At 34.7% G+C, this 19,353-nt stretch overlaps 1 protein-coding gene across 1 annotated transcript in view; it reads right to left on the bottom strand.

Moving 5' to 3' along the window:
- Positions 1 to 19,353, bottom strand: part of DYNC2H1 (dynein cytoplasmic 2 heavy chain 1) — a 367,421-nt gene that overhangs the window by 23,767 nt on the left and 324,301 nt on the right. Inside the window, exon 86 of the mRNA XM_061204011.1 lies at positions 10,057 to 10,166. Within this exon, the coding sequence (XP_061059994.1) occupies positions 10,057 to 10,166 (110 nt within the window). The remainder of the gene's footprint in view (positions 1 to 10,056; positions 10,167 to 19,353) is intronic.

Below are 19,353 nucleotides of genomic sequence, written 5' to 3' on the forward strand. Positions count from 1 at the left end.
TTTTAGGCTATGCACAATACCTTAGATTTCACACTAAGTTTTTAAAGTTAACTTGTTATGTCAGTCTCCTCTTCAAGGTTGTGTAGGTACCTTGAGGATAGGGTCTTTTATTTTTACATCCTCCGTTTTGATCATCATCCTCAAATGCAGGCACATAATGGGGGTTCAATAAATGTTTACTAGCTGAACTGAAATATGATATTTATAATATGCTCCTGAGGTACTACCAATTGAATATCCCCCAAAGCACTAAAAAGCAACTAAGTTTTTTTCAGTATGTTTTTGGAAGTGGCTCTTTCATTGCATTCTAACTTCTTAAAAATTATAGACTATATATGATATGATATTCCAAATTTGTTTTTAAAAAGAGTTTGATCTTAACCATCAAATACTGTTTCCCACCAAGAAGCCTAGTCAGCATTGTCCAACAGAATTTTCTACAGAGATAAATATATTTTCATTCAGTCCAAAATGGCAGCCACTACCCAAATGTGTCTATTGAGAACTTTAAATGTGGCTAATGTATTGAGAAATTACATTTTTAATTTTATTTAACTTGTTTGGGGGGGTGTTATTAAAGAATTTTAATAGCAGGTGGTGTTAGCAGTTCTTTTCTTCCTGATACAGACCAGGGTTCTTCCATCTGACTTTATACTAGGACCACTTGGATTTGGGTGGAGTGAGCAGGATGGGAAGAGGGGAGAAGGTTCAAGGGGGAAATATGCTTTTACATAAATCACATGTGAAGGGAGTTTTGAAGTCATTATTGCTATTGCTTCAGGATGATGGGGTTGTTTGTTTCTTTTGATATTAAGTTGTATGAGCTGTTTGTATATTTTGGTTATTAACTCCTTGTTAGCTGCATTATTTGCAAATATTTTCTCCCATTCCTTAGGTTGTATTTTCATTTTGTTGATGGTTTCCTTTGTTGTGCAAAAGCTTTTAAGTTTTCTTAGGTCCAATTTGTTTATTTTTACTTTTATTTCTTTTGCCTTAGGAGACAGATCCAAAAACTATTGCTACGATTTATGTCAAAGAGTGTTCTGCCTATGTTCTCTTCTAGGAGTTTTATGGCTTCATGTCTAACATTTAGAACTTTAATCCATTCTGGTTTTATTTTGAATATGGTGTGAGGTAATGTTCTAATCTCATTGTTTTACATGTAGATGCCCAGATTTCCCAGTGCCACTTATTGAACAGACTGTCTTTTCTCCATTGTATATTCCTGCCTCCTTTGTTGTATATTAATTGACCACAGGTGTGGGGGTTTATTTCTGTGCTCTCTAATCTGTTCCATTGATCTATGTGTCTGTTTTTGTGCCAGTACCATGCTGTTTTGATTACTGTAGGTTTGCAGAATAGTCTGAAGTCTAGAAGAATGATATCTCCAGCTTTGTTCTTTTTTATCAAGATTGCTTTGGCAGGGACTTCCCTGGCAGTCCAGTGGTTAAGACTCTGTGCTTCCACTGCAGGGGGCATGAGTTCAATCCCTGGTCAGGGAAGTAAGATCCTGCATACCAAGTGGTGTGGCCAAAAGAAAAAAAAAAAGAAAAAAAGATTTCTTTGGCAATTTGGAGTCTTTTGTGGTTCCATTTCAATTTTAGGATCATTTGTTCTAGTTCCATGAAAAGTGTCATGAGTATTTTGATAGGGACTGCATTAAATTTGTAGATTGCTTTTGGTAGTATAGTTGTTTTAACAAAATCTTAAGAGTAACAGGTATCTTTCTATTGTTTGGAATCTTCTTCAGTTTCCTTCATCAATGTTTTATACTTTTCAGAGCATAAGTCTTTCACATCCTTTGTTAACTTTATTCCTAGGTAGTCTTTTTGATGTGACTTTAAACATGATTTTTTTTTTGACTTTCTCTTTTTGATAGCTCATTATTATTGTATAGAAACATAATAGATTTCTGTATATTAATCTTGTATCCTGCAACTTTGCTGAATTCATTTATTAGTTCTAATAGTTTTTGGGTGGAGACGAGGGTTTTCTATATATACAGTATCAAGTCATCTGCAAATAGTGAAAGTTTTAACTCTTCCCTTCTAATATGGATGCTTTTTCTTTCTTTCTTGTCTGATTACTGTGGCTAGGACTTCAAATAATATGTTAAATAGAAGTAGTGAGAGTGGGCATCCTTGTCTTGTTCCTGAATTTAGAAGAAGGCTTTCATATTTTCACCACTGAGTATGATGCTGGCTATAGGTCTGTCATAAATGACCTTTACTATGTTGAGACATGTCCCCTCTATATCCACTTTGATGAGAGTTTTTATCATGAATGGATGTTGAATTTTGTCAAATGCTTTTTCTGTATCTATTGAGATGATAATATGATTTGTGCCTTTTCTTGTGGTAATGTGGTGTATCACATTAATTGATTTGCAAATGTTGAGCCATCCTTGTGACTCTGTAATAAATCCCATTTTATCATGGTGTATGAGCCTTTTTATATATTGTTAGATTTGGCTTGCTAATATTTTGTTAAGGATTTTTACATCCTATATTCATCAATTGGCCTGTAATTTTCTTTCTTGTAGTAGTCTTTGGCTGCTTTTGGTTATCAGAGAGATGGTGGCCTTGTAGAATGAATTTGGGAATGTTCTATCCTCTTGAATTTGGGGAATAGTTTTAGAGGACAGGTATTAGTTCTTCTTTATATGTTTGGTAGAATTCCCCTGTGAAGCCACCTAGTCCTGGACTTTTGCTGGCTGGGAGTATTTTTATTACAAATTTAATTTCACTACTAGTGACTAGTCTATTGAAATTTTCTATTTCTTCTTAAGTCAGTCTTGGCAGGCTGTATACTTCTAGAAATTCATCCATTTCTTCTAGGTTGTCCAATTTGTTGGCATATAACTGTTGGTAGTATTCTCCTGTGATTTTTATTTTTAATCTCTGTGGTATTGGTTGTTATTTCTCCTCTTTCATTTCTTATTTTATTTGGGTCTTCTTCTCTTTTGTTCTTGGTGAGCATGGCTAAAGGCTTATCAATTTTGTTTATCTTTTTAGAAACTCAGCTCTTGGTTTCATTAATCATTTCTATTGTTTTTTTCTTATGTCTATTTTACTTATTTCCCCTCTGATCTCTATTATTTCCTTTCCTCTGCTGACTTTGGGCTTTGCTAATTCTTCTTTTTCTAATTCTTTTAGGTGGTATGTTAGGTTGTTTGAGATTTTTCTTGTTTCTTGAGGAAGGCCTGTATCAGTATCAACTCTTAGAACTGCTTTTGCTGCATCCCATAGATTTTGGAGTGTTTCGTTTCCATTTTCATTTGTCTCAAGGTATTTTCTGATTTCCTCTTTGACTTCCTCATTGACCCATTGGTTTTTTAGTAGCATGTTGTTTAGTCTCTATATGTTTGTTCTTTTCCCATTTTTCTTTCTGAAGTTGATTTCTAGCTTTGTACCATGGTGGTCAGAAAAAAGATGCTTGATATAATTTCTATCCTCTTAAATTACTGATGCTTGTTTTGTGATCTATTATGTGAGCTCTCATGAAGAATATCTCATATGTTCTTGAAAATAATGTTTATTCTCCTGTTTTTGGACATAATGTCCTGTAGGTATCAATTATGTGCAAATGTTCTATTGTGTCATTTAAGACCTCTGCTGTCTTTTTGATTTTCTGTCTGGATGATCTGTCCATTGATGTCAGTTGGGTATTAAAGTCCCCTACTATTATTGTATTATTGTCAAGTTATCCCTTCATATCTGTTAGTATTTGCTTCATATATTTAGGTGCTCCTGTATTGGGTGCATATATGTTAACGAGTGTAATATCCTCTTCTTGTATTAATCCTTTTATCATTATATAATGCCCTTCTCTGTCTTTTGTTCTAGTCTTTGTTTTAACGTCTATTTTGTCTGACATCAGTTTTGCTACCCCCACTTTCTTCTTGCTTCTGTTTGCATGAAATATCTTTTTTACACCTGTTCTCTCTCAGTCTGTGTGTATCTTTAGCCCTAAAGTGAGTCTCTTACAGGCAGCATATTGAAGGGTCTTGTTTTTGTATCCAATAATCCACTTAATTAGAGCATTAGTCCATTGACATTTAAAGTAATTATTAATAGGTATGTACATATTGCCATTTTATTACTTGTTTTCTGGTTGCTTTTGTAGCTTTTCCTGTTCACATCTTTGTTTCTTCTCTAGTGGTTTGACAATTTTCTTTAGTACTATGCTTGTGTTCCTTTCTTTTTAGTTTTTGTGTATGTATTGTAGGTTTTTGGTTTGTGGTTACCCTAGGTTCATGTTTATCCCTTAGCTGTTTGTTGTAGTTATAGTTGCTTTTACACTTTTTGTCCTTTAATCTATGTACTGACTTATTTAAGCGATCTTCAACATTTACTATATATTTATCTTTCCTACTGGGATTTTCCCTTTCCTATAGATTCTTACTTATTTTCCATTTAGAGATCCTTCAACAGTTCTTTTAAGGTAAGTTTAGTATTGATGAATTCTTTTAGTTTTTGCTTGTCTGAGAAATTCTTTATCTCTCTTTTTCTATTCTAAATGATAATCTTATTGGGTAGAGTATCCTAGCTTGCAGGTGTTTCCTTTTCAGGATTTTAAATATATCCTTTCTGGCCTGCAATGTTTCTGCAGAGAAATCAGTTGATAGCCTTATGGGGATTCCCTGTGTATGACTCTCTATTTTTCTCTTGCTGCCTTTAGAATTCTCTATTTTTAACTTTTGCCATTTTAATTATGATATATCTTGGTGTGGGTCTGTTTGGGTTCATCTTGTTTGAGACCCTCTGTACTTCCTGTACCTAGATGTCTATTTCCTTCTTCATGTTTCTGAAGTTTTCAGACACAATTTCCTCAAATACATTTTTGCTCTCCTTCTCTCTCTCTTCTCCTTCTGGAACTACTAAGATGCGAAAGTTGGGACACTTAATGTTATCAGACATGTTTCTTAGATTGCTTTTTTTAAAAAAATTTTTTTTTTCCCCTGGTGCTCTGATTGGATGATTTCCATTATTCTATCTTCCAGATCACGTATGCATTCTTCTGTATCACTCAGTCTGCTATTCATTCCTTCTAATGTGTTATTTCAGCTATTAAATTATTTATTTTTGACTGGGTCTTTATATTTTCTATTTCCTTGAGAACATGTTCATTTTTTAGATCAATTCTTTTTCCTAATTCAATTAACATTTTCACTACCAATGTTTCTAACTCTTTATCTGGTAAATTTTTTATTTCTCTTTCATTATTTATTTTTTCTCTTGCTCTTTCAATTGAGAGTAGTTCTTCTGCCTTTTCATTTTTTTAGACTTAACTTTCTCTGCCTCTATGAATTTAGGTGAAACAGTTACCTATTGCATCTGAAAGGGGTGTTCTTATGTTTGAGTGTCTCTATGCTGACCACATATGTTCAATGCCTTTGGTGGGAGAGCTGGATTTGATGTGGATGCCAGTCATGTCTTTCCTCAGAATGTGCTGGCAGTTATCACCTTGGTAAGTGGTGGGGCTGGAGACAGAGCTGGCCTGGGGTGTGAGGCAAGGCTTCTTCTCTGGTCAGTAGCCATCACTGCCCTCCCAGGGACGGGGTCTGATCCCATGTTGCTGCAGCAGAAGACCTGTGTGTCAGGCTCGAACTGGCTCCATTCCCTTTAAGTGTGTGTTTTCCCCACTCCCCACACCAGGAATTTTGTCGCAGGAGGGGAGTGCTGAATCAAGTGAGGTTCATGTGCATACAGCAGTCCAATGTGCTGTCTGTGCAGGCATCTGTGGTTCTGCTCAGCCACAGACCATGGTCGAGTCCTTTCCTTGGTCGCAGCCACCCCAGATCAAGGGCTGTGCTGTGGCATGGACTAAGTGGGGCCCAACCGTTTGCTAAGCTTGGGCTGAGGCACATGATGAGGTGGTTGGAGGAAAACAGGCAGCCACTAGAGCAGACCTCTCTTCCCTGCCTTGGGGGCAAGATTTCTTTGTCTCTCACAACTGATCACTATCTCCAACCTCCTCCGTGCCCCAAAGGGGAGGCAGGGCCTGTGTGGTTTTTCTGTGTATACTGGGGCAAGGTGGTGGGTTGAGCTGTGGTGTACAGCGGCTGCCCTCTGGGCTGCTTCTAGGGCACCACTTGAGTAAGTGCCAACAATGGCCACCACAGCCCACCCAGGGTTCACCCTGGGACCAAGTCACCTCTGCATCCCAAAGTCAAGTCTTTTCCCTGGTCCTGGTCACCCCAGATCCAGTGCCATACTGTGGCATGGACTAAGAGGGGCCAGAGCGTTTGCTTAGCTCAGGCTGGGATGTATGATGAGGCAGTCACGGGAAACTCAGCAGCCGCTAGAGCAGACCTCTCTCCACCCTGCCCCAGCGGCTAGCCAGTGCACACACACTCCTCTGGAATGGAGTCCAGGATTCTCCCAGCCCTTCTATTTGTCACAGTGTTCCTCCAACCAGTGAGGGGGCTTATCTCCTCCATGTAGGACCCCAGGACTGGGATGCCTAGTCTGTGGCTTGACCCACTCACTCTCCAGGCCTAGGGTCTGCCCGTATAATCGCCCTTTTCCTCTGAGTCCCCTCTCTGGGGCACAGGTTCTGATTTGATTGCTTTTCTTGCCTTCCTACCTGATTACATGTGTATTTTTCTTACAGCTATGGTTTTAAAAGAGTCCTTCTACCAGTTCCAGTTAGTTTTCAGTGAGAAATGCTCCTCTTGTAGATGTATTTTTGATGTGTTCAGGGCAGAAGATGAGGGTCACATCCTCTTACTCAACCATCTAGTCTCCTTAATCCATTTTAACTTTAAATCATTTAATTTTTTTTTCTTACATCTTTATTGGAGTACAATTGTGTTACAATGTTGTGTTAGTTGCTGCTGTATAACAAAGTGAATCAGCTATATGTATACATACATCCTCATATCCCCTCCCTCTTTTGTATCCCTCCCGCCCTCCCTATCCCACCCCTCTAGGTGGTCACAAAGCACGGAGTTGATCGCCCTGTGCTATGCGGCTGCTTCCCACTAGCTATCTATTTTAAATTCGGTAGTGTATATATGTCCATGCCACTCTTTCACTTCATCCCAGCTTACCCTTCCTCATCCCTGTGTCCTCAAGTCCATTCTCTATGTCTGTGACTTTATTTTAGTCCTGCCCCTAGGTTCTTCAGAACTATTTTTTTTTAGATTCCATATATATGCATTAGCATATGGTAGTTGTTTTTCTCTTTCTGTCTTACTTCATTCTGTATGACAGTCTCTAGGTCCATCCACCTTACTACAAACAACTCAATTTCGTTCCTTTTTATGGCTGAGTAATATTCCACTGTATATACGTACCACATCTTCTTTATCCACTCATCTGTCGATGGATACTTAGGTTGCTTCCATGTCCTGGTTATTGTAAATACAGCTGCAATGAAAAGTGTGGTACATGACTCTTTTTGAATTATGGTTTCCTCAGGGTATATGCCCAGTAGTGGAATTGCTGGGTTGTATGGTAGTTCTATTTTTAGTTTTTAAGGAACCTCCATACGGTTCTCCATAGTGGCTGCAACAATTTACATTCCCACCAACAGTGCAAGAGGGTTCCCTTTTCTCCACACCCTCTCCCATATTTATTGTTTGTAGATTTTTTGATGATGGCCATTCTGACAGGTGTGAGGTGATACCTCATTGTAGTTTTGATTTGCATTTCCCTAATGATTAGTGATGTTGAGCATCCTTACATGTGTTTGTTGGCAATCTGTATATCTTCTCTGGAGAAATGTCTATTTAGGTCTTCTGCCCATTTTGGATTGGGTTTTTTTTTGATATTGAGCTGCATGAGTTGCTTGTATATTTTGGAGATTAATCCTTTGTTAGTTGCTACGTTTGCAAATATTTTCTCCCATTTTGAGCATTGTCTTTTCATCTTGTTTATGGTTTCCTTTACTGTGCAAAAGCTTTGAAGTTTCATTAGGTCCCATTTGTTTATTTTTGTTTTTATTTCCACTTCTCTAGGAGGTGGGTCAAAAAGGATCTTGCTGTGATTTATGTCATAGAGTGTTCTGCCTATGTTTTCCTCTAAGAGTTTTATAGTGTCTGGCCTTACATTTAGGTCTTTAATCCATCTGAGTTTATTTTTGTGTATGGTATTAGGGAGTGTTCTAATTTCAATTTTTACATGTAGCTGTCCAGTTTTCCCAGCACCACTTATTTTGCAAAGACTGTCTTTGCTCCATTGTATATTCTTGCCTCCTTTATCAAAGATAAGGTGACCATATGCATGGGTTTATCTCTGAGCTTTTTATCCTGTTCCATTGATCTATATGTCTGTTTTTGTGCCAGTACCATACTGTCTCGATTACTGTAGCTTTGTAGTATAGTCTGAGGTCAGGGAGCCTGATTCCTCCAGCTCTGTTTTTCTTTCTCAAGATTGCTTTGGCTATTCAGGGTCTTTCGTGTTTCCATACTAATTGTGAAATTTTTTGTTCTAGTTCTGTGAAAAATGCCATTGGTAGTTTGATAGGGATTGCACTGAATCTGTAGATTGCTTTGGGTAGTATAGTCATTTTCACAATGTTGATTCTTCCAATCCAAGAATATGGTATATCTCTCCATCTATTTGTATCATCTTTAATTTCTTTCATCAGTGTCTTATAGTTTTCTGCATACAGGTCTTTTGTCTCCTTAGGTAGGTTTATTCCTAGGTATTTTATTCTTTTTGTTGCAATGGTAAATGGGAGTGTTTCCTTAATTTCTCTTTTAGATTTTTCATCATTAGTGTGTAGGAATGAAAGAGATTCCTGTGCATTAATTTTGTATCCTGCTACTTTACCAAAGTCATTGATTAGCTGTAGTAGTTTTCTGGTGGCATCTTTAGGATTCTCTATGTATAGTATCATGTCATCTGCAAACAGTGAAGGAAACGATAGCAAAGATCAATAAAACTAAAAGCTGGTTCTTTGAGAAGATAAACAAAATTGATAAACCATTAGCCAGACTCATCAAGAAAAAAAGGGAGAAGACTCAAATCAACAGAATTAGAAATGAAAAAGAAGTAACAACTGACACTGCAGAAATACAAAGGAGAGATTATTACAAGAAACTATATGCTAATAAAATGGACAACTTGGAAGAAATGGACAAATTCTTAGAAAAGCACACCTTCTGAGACTGAACCAGGAAGAAATAGAAAATATAAACGGACCAATCACAAGCACTGAAATTGAAACTGTGATTCAAAATCTTCCAGCAAACAAAAGTCCAGGACCAGATGGCTTTACAGGTGAATACTATCCTTCTCAAACTCTTCCAAAATATAACAAAGGGAGGAACACTCCTAAACTCATTCTATGAGGCCACCATAACCCTGACCCAAAACCAGGCAAAGATGTCACAAAAAAAGAAAACTACAGGCCAATAACACTGGTAAACATAGATGCCAAAACCCTCACCAAAATACTAGCAAACAGAATCCAGCAACACAGTAAAAGGATCATACACCATGATCAAGTGGGGTTTATCCCAGGAATGCAAGGATTCTTCAATATATGTAAATCAATCAATGTGATACACCATATTAACAAATTGAAGGAGAAAAACCATATGATCATCTCAATAGATGCAGAAAAAGCTTTTGACAAAATTCAACACCCATTTATGATAAAGTCTCTCCAGAAAGTAGGCATAGAGGGAACTTACCTCAACATAATACAGGCCATATATGACAAACCCACAGCCAACATCGTTCTGAATGGTGAAAAACTGAAACCATTTCCACTAAGATCAGGAATAAATCATTTAAATTTAAATAGCATCATTTGACTTCTGCCTACCATATTGGACACAATAGGTCTAGATAAATAAATGACCAAAATTTTAAAAATTAAAATTTGCCTTTTTCAATTCTAATGAAAAACACATCATAATTGAAAGCAGTGTTCTCTAAACTAAAAGTTTACTGTTATTAAAAGTCAAGTATTAAGAAATAACACAACTATCTGGATTCAACAATAAATTTATTTTCTTGACAATCAAGGGAATGTGATCAGAAGTGAACAAATCAAAGTATAATTACCCTCTCAGACAAATAAGTATTTCATTCTATTTACCTTGCAGTTTCCTGGCGAAGCGCATTGAGAAATGTGTCTGGGTGGAAGAGTTCTGATAGGTCAAGTGTATCGGAGAGAAGAGTCTGTTTTTCAGCTCTCTCTACCCAGTTCTAGGAGGAGGGAGATACACAAACACATGTTTAAAAACTTTGCAAACTTGAAAGATAAAGAAATCTATTAAAGAAGAATTATGCAGAAGTCATTTTCAATGAGGAAGTTTACAGTTTCCAAATGCTTTGAAATGATGTCTAGGAAAAAAATTTTTTTTCCACTGTATGTTGTAAAATCTGCTATAGTTTTTTGATATAATATCCATCTATCACAAAAAAGCTTCTTTGCACAACCTTTTGTTAGTAGAGATCTACTCAAAATAAAAAGTCTAAAACATGACATTTAATCTCATATATGGTGTTTAGGTTTGGACTAGCACTTCTCCTAGTGAAGACTCACCCCTCAAAGTGTGCTCAGGGGATACTGAGCATCTGGGTCTACTACTAGAGTTCTCAAGGCTGCCAATTCTTGGCAAGGCAAACTGAACTTGGGTTCCAGATTTAACAGTAAGTTTGCCACCTTACTAAATCAAGTATTATAGTGGAGGGTAATGTCCAGGCAAAAATAATTTTTTTGTTAAAATGTGTTTTTTAATAGTCTTTTCTGCTTATCTGCCATTTTGTAAATCAATTTATACTCCATTTGGAGAAACATACATCATCATTAAGTATGTTCAATAAGCATAATAAAAAATTGCCATTTGGAACAAATAACAAAAACAACAAAGCCTTCTGCAAAACTTACTATATGCTTTCCATGTATTAACCAATTTTATGCTTACTACAATCCTAAAGTTGGTGTTAATATCCCCATTTCACAATCAGAAAATGGAGGCATGGTGAGGTTAAGGGTCTTGCCCAAGGTCACATAGTTAGTGTTGGAGCAAGGTAATAAACTCAGGTGATTTGTTTTTCTGTAATATTTCTGCAGGTACTAATGTGCCTTAAGAGATTGCTTACTGACAATTTCTGAATCAGTCTGTTACTTCAGCTGTTACACAGAGATGGTACCACAGTAATGGCTATTAAAAACTTTCAGAATTTTCATTTACTCAGTAATTCATTTTGCATGATTTATAAAGTCTAGGAAAAAATTATTTATTTAATTTATGATTATGTAGAAAGGCTGTGTTTCATGTACTATAACACCCTGTTATCCACCAAAGCATTTATATCTGTCAGCCAGGTCTAGAATAGGAGAAATTAATATCTCCAAAGCTAGTGTGCTTGCATTAATATCTTAATGCATTTGACTAGTAATCCTCCCCCACAGGTTGTAGCAAAAAATGTTCCTATGTCCTTCCTAGCAATTGATAATATGTTGATTTTAAAAGTAGAAAGGACTTTAAAAAGAGATCTCTTTAACAAAGTATAATTATTTCTTCTTCGATATTATCCTTGTAATAATAACACTCCGCAAAGTATCTATTTTCAATTAAATAATTTAAAATTATGCATAGCAAATATTGTTTACTCCTTATCAAATATTTTTATATCTGCCTTCTATTTTCATTACCTAAACACAGTCAACAAATTATGCTTCCATGACCCATTTTTATTGTAAATACTTATTTATTTTTAAAACAACTGTACATATATCTAATTATACTATTATTTCAAAAAGTCCTTAACATTAATTTTGAATTCAAAAACTCCAAAAGAGTTGTTGCCAACTACGGATGTGCATATGTTCAAATTAATTAAAAATTAGAGTGTGGCTGATAATCAGAGTTTAACTTCATTAAAGTCTGAACTAACATAATTAGTCAAGGAGAAAAACCCTCTTTAGTAAAAATGTTTTTTTTAGTCTATAGCAAAAATAACCTGTTAGTTTATTAAGCTTAAAGGTAGAATAAAGCAAAGGTATATTTGATAAGATGAAGTTTAAATAACAAAGATTCTTTTAATGTATATAATATCATTAAACAGTAAATTTCAAAATAAAGAACCAATAAGCACATTTTTTTAATTTTTAAAAACTACATTAAATCTGCTCATGGATGTTTACAGAAGCTTTATTCATAATTGCCAAAACTTGGAAGCAACCAAGATATATCCTTCAGTAGGTGAATGGATAAATAAACTGTGGTACAGTGTGACAATGGAATATTATTCAGCGCTAAAAATAAATGAGCTATCAAGCCATGAAAAGACATGGAGGAAGCTTAAATGCATACTACTAAGTGAAAGAAGTCATTCTGGAAAGCTACATACTATATGATTCCAACTATACGACATTCTAGAAAAGGCCAAACTATGGAGATAGTAAAAAGATCAGTGGTTTCCAGCGATAAGGGAGGAGGGAGAGTTGAATAGGTAGAGCAGAGGATTTTTAGGGCAGTGAAAATACTCTGTGTTATTATAATAATGGGTATATGTCATTATACATTTGTCCAAATCCACAGAATGTGGATTATTATACCCATTATTCTAATAAGCACCAAGAGTGAACCCTAAGGTAAATTATGGATGTGGGTGATTATGATGTGTCAACATAGATTCATCCTTGGTAAAAATGTACAGTTCTGATGAGTGATGTTAATAATGCAGGAGGCTATGCATGTGTTGGAGCAGGGAGTATATGGGAAATCTCTGTACCTTCCTCTCAATTTTGTCGTAAACCTAAAATTGCTCTTAAAAATGTCTTTTTTTAAAAAAATGACATTTACACTCATTTAAAAGAATAGAAATAAAGACAATTAACATGATCTTTATGAGCAGTAATGCACATATATGGATTGAGCTCTCAACAAAGCTGTAGGCATATTACTGGCAGTTATTTTTCAGGAAATGTTTCTTCTTTACTCCACTCCTGGTACAGGACATGCTCTTTTTAAAGGACTAGGTTTGAGACTGAACATAAGGCCCATGTCTCGCCCATGATTATGCAACTATATAGCTATAATTCTTCAAATGTTATATAATAAATGTAATCATAGAAGTAAGCAAATAAATACCTAATAGAATTGAACAACTTAATGGGTTGGGTAATTTCTTAAATACTACAAACACACACTTAGATTCAGAGGCAGTAAAACTTCTAAACTAGAATGAACCATAGAGATCATCGAGTATAGTTTCTTTACTATAACACAGAAAATGATTTTTACCAGGTGATATGGACAGTTTAAAAATATTGCAAAATTTTATTTTAAAAAGGTTAGTGATGAAGCAGAACACATGAACAGAAATGGCATTCATTCACTCATTCAGAAGCACTTGCTGAAGGCAAAGAGCTTATCACCTAGTTAGGGGAGATCAAACATGCATAAATCACTGTGGTCAAAAGGTATTAAGGGGGAAATAATATAAGAAATGAATCATATCTCAGGAGTGATCTACTCCTATATGGACCAATATATATAGACTTTTGAAGGAGAAGGCTGTTCTCTCAAGAATTTAACATCTAGCTAACTTACCGTTCACTTGTGAATGTAAGTGAGTATCATTTTTTAGGCCAGAGTTCAGAAAATATATAAACCACACCTCTGTATCTTTTTTCTTCTAAACGTTATTAAAAGTGTTCTCCAATTCTTTTATATATTACTCAAAACTAAGATTTTTAAGGATGTAGAAGCCAGTTAAATCAGTTAAATATAGAATTAAATCTAAATGATTTTTGTAACAAAATTAAATGGATATAATAAAAAAAACCTTCTAAAAAACTCAAAGGACCGCAAAGCATAAAAACAGAAATAATTAAATCAAATGATTGGAGTAAATCCAATTGTATAAGTTACATCCCACAGAGAAAAAAAAAATTTCCTTTCAAGTATTCACACACATTTATGAAATACATCATATATCTAGACACAGAGAAGAAAATGAGCTTCAATCTCATCATACTGAAACAAAAATACAAGAACTTAATATATCATAAAGGTGGCATCACACATCACTGGGGAATGAAAAAGATGTTCAATAAATGGTGCTGGGGGAAAATTATTCACTTTTTTGGGGAAAAAAGTCTAAACTTTAATTCACATACAGTCTAAAATTATGCTAATTAGCATTCAGAGTTGAAATAATGTTGAAAAAGAGAAAACCAAGACAAGGGAAAAAAGATTATGTCTGATTAGAATGGTAGACCTTTTTTAAAAAAGAAAATATATGTTAGATTATAAAAAATTTTGTATATACCAAAATATCATAAATAAATGTAAAAGGCATTAAAACTAAATTTGGAAAAATATTTTCCACAAATATGAAAATGAATTAATAACATTAATACAATTGTAGACTGTTTACATGCTTATTGAAACATAAAGATAGGATCATCCTTAATAGTTACATAAATTTAAAAATTAATACATGTTTTTAGCCCTTCAGAATACTAGAATGAGAAATGATAATGCTCAAATGTTTTAAGTGTGCAACGTGGACACAATTTTGGACACAATATTTTTATAAAGCAATTTGATGAAATGTGCCAAAGCTTTGAAAATATTCAAGCCATTTTACTCAGTAATTCCTTTTCTTGGGATGTAAATTAAGAAAGTAATCAAGAGATTATTATGGCTTGCTCATTTAAAATTATTTGTAATATTAAGAAATCAGAAGCATAAAAATAATAGAAATTCTATAATGATATATAATAGAATAATAGAAATCAGCTAATTAAATTATGATACATCAATACAATAAAATATTACATAACAATAAAAACTGGTATTTGAAGAATATTTAATGACAATGGAAAATGTTTATTACTTAATGTATTTATCAGAATGTAAAAATATACACATAGTATTAACCTGATTATGTAAAAATTACTTGAATACATAGAAAAAATATTGACGAAAGCCATTATCAACTTATATCATTTCTGTTGGGTCTGACCTATAACCTATTAATGACTGTCTTCATTCACATTTTATAGCAATTATTTAGTATAAGAAGAAATACATTAATAAACTGATGCCATTTTATTTTGGTTTAATGAACTGTGCTCCTTCAAAAAAGGGCTTAAGGCAAATAAATAATTCAGGCAGTCATTCTTCTCAATGTGCCATCTTTTACGTTCCTTCATCTTTTCTTCAAAATTATTTAGTATAAGTTTAGAGATTTAAGAATCTGTGAACAAATTCATCCAGAATTAAAATCTAATTTATCCAGAATGAAATTAAGTACCTCCAGTCATTGACTGGAGTAAACAAAACATTAAAAGTTACTAGTATGTTGACAAGTCTGGATATAACAAGTTTCTCAATTCATTGGATTAATAAATAGTAACAAACTGCAGCTCATCTACAAGGTAGATTATCAGGAATTATATTGGAATTAAAACCTCAGAATTAGTAATTAAAGACAAATAAGATCTTTCTTCCTAGGCAAGATTTGTTGTACCAACTTCAAAAAACAGTAGGTGTACTACTAGATGTTTGCCATTCCTTGAATCTAAATTTTTCCTAAATTCAAACCTGGGTTTATATCATCATTTTCCAAATCTTGTGCATTAGGTTTACCAGTCATATAAGCATGGGAGAAAAGATAAATTAAGTAAGCTCTCCAAGTTTAGTCTTTTGAGTCTCAGTTTCAAGTCATCTTTAAGTAGACTTTTGAGACTGAAATGTAAAACCTGGAGTTCAAGAGAACAAGATTGATTTGGATGAGTTTTCTGGAGATCTAATCATTTTGACTACATGATCCCTAAAAAAATAATTTCTTGCCTCATGTATTCCATTAATAAATTTACCTTGCCTATCAACTTTAGACAACTGCTTTTTAAAAGTGTGTTAAATACACTGCAGTTAAGATTCCAACCATTAATGTTCTGCTAACCATTTACATTGACTTTAATTCTTCACGGCATCTCAGAATTTTGATATGTTTTGATTTTTATTCAGCTAAATTAATTCCTAATTTTCTTTTTGATATCCTCTTTGTACCATAGGTTATTTAAAAGTAGGTATTTAAATAACTTCCCGGTATTTTAAATTTCCTCAAATCTTTTTGTTATTAATTTCTAACTCCATTTTATTGTAAATCCTTTTAGATTATTTGATACAAGTTTGATCTACCTATGGATCCACCTTGGTATAATTCTGTGTGCACTTGAAAAAAATGTGTACTCTGCTGTTGTTGAATGTAATGTTCTATAAACATCAATTAAGTTACCTAATAATGTTGTTCAAGTCTCCTATATCCCTACTGCTTTTCTATCCGCTCATTCTTTCAATTATTTATTGAGGGAGGTTTTGATATCCCCAACTTTAATTGTGGATTTATCTATTCCTCCTCACAGTTCTATCAGTTTTTACATCATGTATTTTGAAACTCCGTTGTTAAATGTGTAACAGTTTAGTATTGTTATGTTCTTTTGATGACTTGATCACTGTATCATTATAAAATAACCTTCATTATCCCTTATTATATTCTCTGCTTTGAAACCTACTTTACCTGATATTAATATAGCTACACAGTCATGGTATATCTTTTTCTATCATTTTGCTTTCAACCTATTTGTGTCTTATTTAAAGTGCAATGCCCTGATGCCTGATAGGCATCCTAGTTGGATTTTGTTATAAGCAGTTTGACAATTTCTGCATTTTAGTTGGTAGCTTTGAAAATATATATCAATGTAAATATACTACTTAATGATTTATTTTAACATTATTTAGGGAGGAAATGAGCTTATAAATAGCTATATATTGTAAAAGAAAATTTTAGGGTTTAGGCTGAGCAAAATAGAATTCAATGAGTAAAATGATGGCTTTCATAATAATAATTATCACATTTTAGTAACATAATATCATGAACATAATATTTATCACATGTATCTCACTCACAGAAGTCAATGTCTTTACAATAGCATACAAGGCCTTCACTGTCTGCCCCTACCCCAATTCCAACTTCTCTCCCCCAACCACATCATTCTAACCTTTTACTTCTCTGACCACATTTTCCTTATTTACTCTCCTTCAGTCACACTGGCTTCCCTTTCTCAAAAAAATCTTCTGCTCAGGGTACTTGCCGTTCCCTCTGCCTGAAACTCTCTTCTAGCAGGTATCTATCTGCAGGGCAATTCCCTCAGCTTCTTCAGGTCCCTGTCAAATACCACCATATCAAAGATGTCTTCCCTAATTCTACCACCTTAACTAATTTTTTTTTTTTACATATTTTACCTTTATATCTAGATCTCTATATGTTATTAATAGGAATTTAAAAAGAAAGTATCTATGGTCAAGGTAAGTCAACAGCTGTATTTTTTCCACATGGAATTGGTTAAAAATTTTCTAAAGGACTTCATTGTGTTTCTTTCCTGAGGGTGTTTCAAAGTAAATTGTCTAAGAAACTAAATTTTCATTTCCCCATTTTCATGTTTTTAGGCAATTTATTTCAACGAAACAACTTTAGAAAAAAGAAGTTAAGTGTTGGCTTTTGAGAGGGGCTTCAACATTATAAGCTTATAAAGAAATTCTAATGTTCTTGGCCATTCTCATCTCCTACTGATCTAGAGATATGCTGAAAGCTACCTAAATCATAAGAAATCTCTCTTTGCCTTAACCTCTCCCACTGTGGATGCCACTCACTTGCAGACTGGATAAGATTTCTTAACCATTTATATTTCCCCTGTTAAGGCAAAGAAATCATGTTTGGAAATGAGACCTGTTTTATGGTAATTTAACCTTTATTCATTCTAAATTCCCCATGAAATTGCTAACCATCTTGTACAATGGAATGCCAGAATTAGCAGTAGATCGGGAGCCATAGGGAAAAGAGATAATATTGTCCTGTAAGGTATCTTTTTAGAAACAGTATTAATTAGAATAAGAAATTTCTCCACACACTAATTTATGAACAGAACTTGATATTGTGAAATGACATTGTGAAAAAATATGTACACAACATGAACATCCATATTCATTCCAGTGGAAACCACTATAGATAATGTAGTAAGCTCTCTGCTTTGCTTTACTATTTCTTTAAACTTAATATCCTAATTTTCCTACATGAAGTTAGTATTTTCTTCCTGTTTGAACCCTTGGCATAGTGAACACAACCTGTCTCCACAGGGATAAAAGAGAACAACATTTCTGAAAGATTTTTCTACAAGAGACCTGTTACTTGTTAGGCATTCTTTATAATTCTGCCTCTAGTATATTAAAAGACTAAGGTTTATTCTCTCAGTATTTATCAGGCAATTGCAAATAGTATAAAAAATGAAAACAAAAATTCACAGTATTTTGGGTTCTACCTTGTAGGTTATTTCTGGATTGTCAAAAATATCTGTCAAAAATATCAAAAAACAAAACCAAATCTTGAATTAACAAAATAGAGCTTGAACAAACCAAAAAACCTTACCCAAATCATTGAGATACACAAAAGAAACTAAACCTTAGTAGCAAACCTAGGTGCTTATAAAACTGAAAGCGTGTTATATATTTCTCATTGCTTAAAAAAACTTAGCTACATCCCTAGAGCCAAGATAGCAGAGTATGAAGACACTGAGCTCAACTCCTCCCATGGGAACATCAAAATTATAACTCTTTATAGAACAACTATCTATGAGAATGACCTGAAGACTAGCAGAAAAGATTTTCCACAACTAAAGATATAAAGAAGGAACCACAATGAGACAGGTAGGAAGGGTGTAGATGTAGTTCAGTCAAGACCCACATCACCATGTAGGTGATCCATAACTGGGAAGATAATCATAACTGCAGAGGTCTGCCAAAGGAGTGAGGGGTCCAAGGCCCATGTTGGGCTTTTCAGTCCGTGGGTCCTGCACCAGGAAGATGAGCCCACAAACATCTGCCTTTCAATGCCAGCAGGGCTTATGTATGGAAGAGCTGGAGGATTATAGGAAACAAGACTCTGCTCTTAGAGGGCACATGCAAAATCCCACACAATCTAAGTTCCAGCACAGAGGCAGTAATTAGAAAAGAGCCTGGGTTGAACTCGGTTGCTGATCTTAGAGAGTCTCCTGGAGAGGCAGGAGGTAAATGGGATACACCCTGGGTACACAGACACTGGCAGCACCATTTTTGGGTGCCCTTTCTACCATGGGACACTGGTGCTGGCACGCTCCACTTTGGAGTTCTCACTCCCACCTATTAGGGCCATAAGATTACATGTCACCAGTGGCTGGCACCAGTCCCAGGACTCACTGGGCAGTGTAGTCACCTGTGCAGGGACCATGTCCTACTCACAACACACTGGCAGCCACAGTTTGAGATAGGACTTGGCAGTCAACCAGGCCAGGGCCAACCATGCATACCAGTGTGCCCACAGTAACTGGTCCTGT

This window comes from Eubalaena glacialis, chromosome 10, assembly GCF_028564815.1.
Source record: "Eubalaena glacialis isolate mEubGla1 chromosome 10, mEubGla1.1.hap2.+ XY, whole genome shotgun sequence".
Lineage (NCBI taxonomy): Eukaryota > Metazoa > Chordata > Mammalia > Artiodactyla > Balaenidae > Eubalaena > Eubalaena glacialis.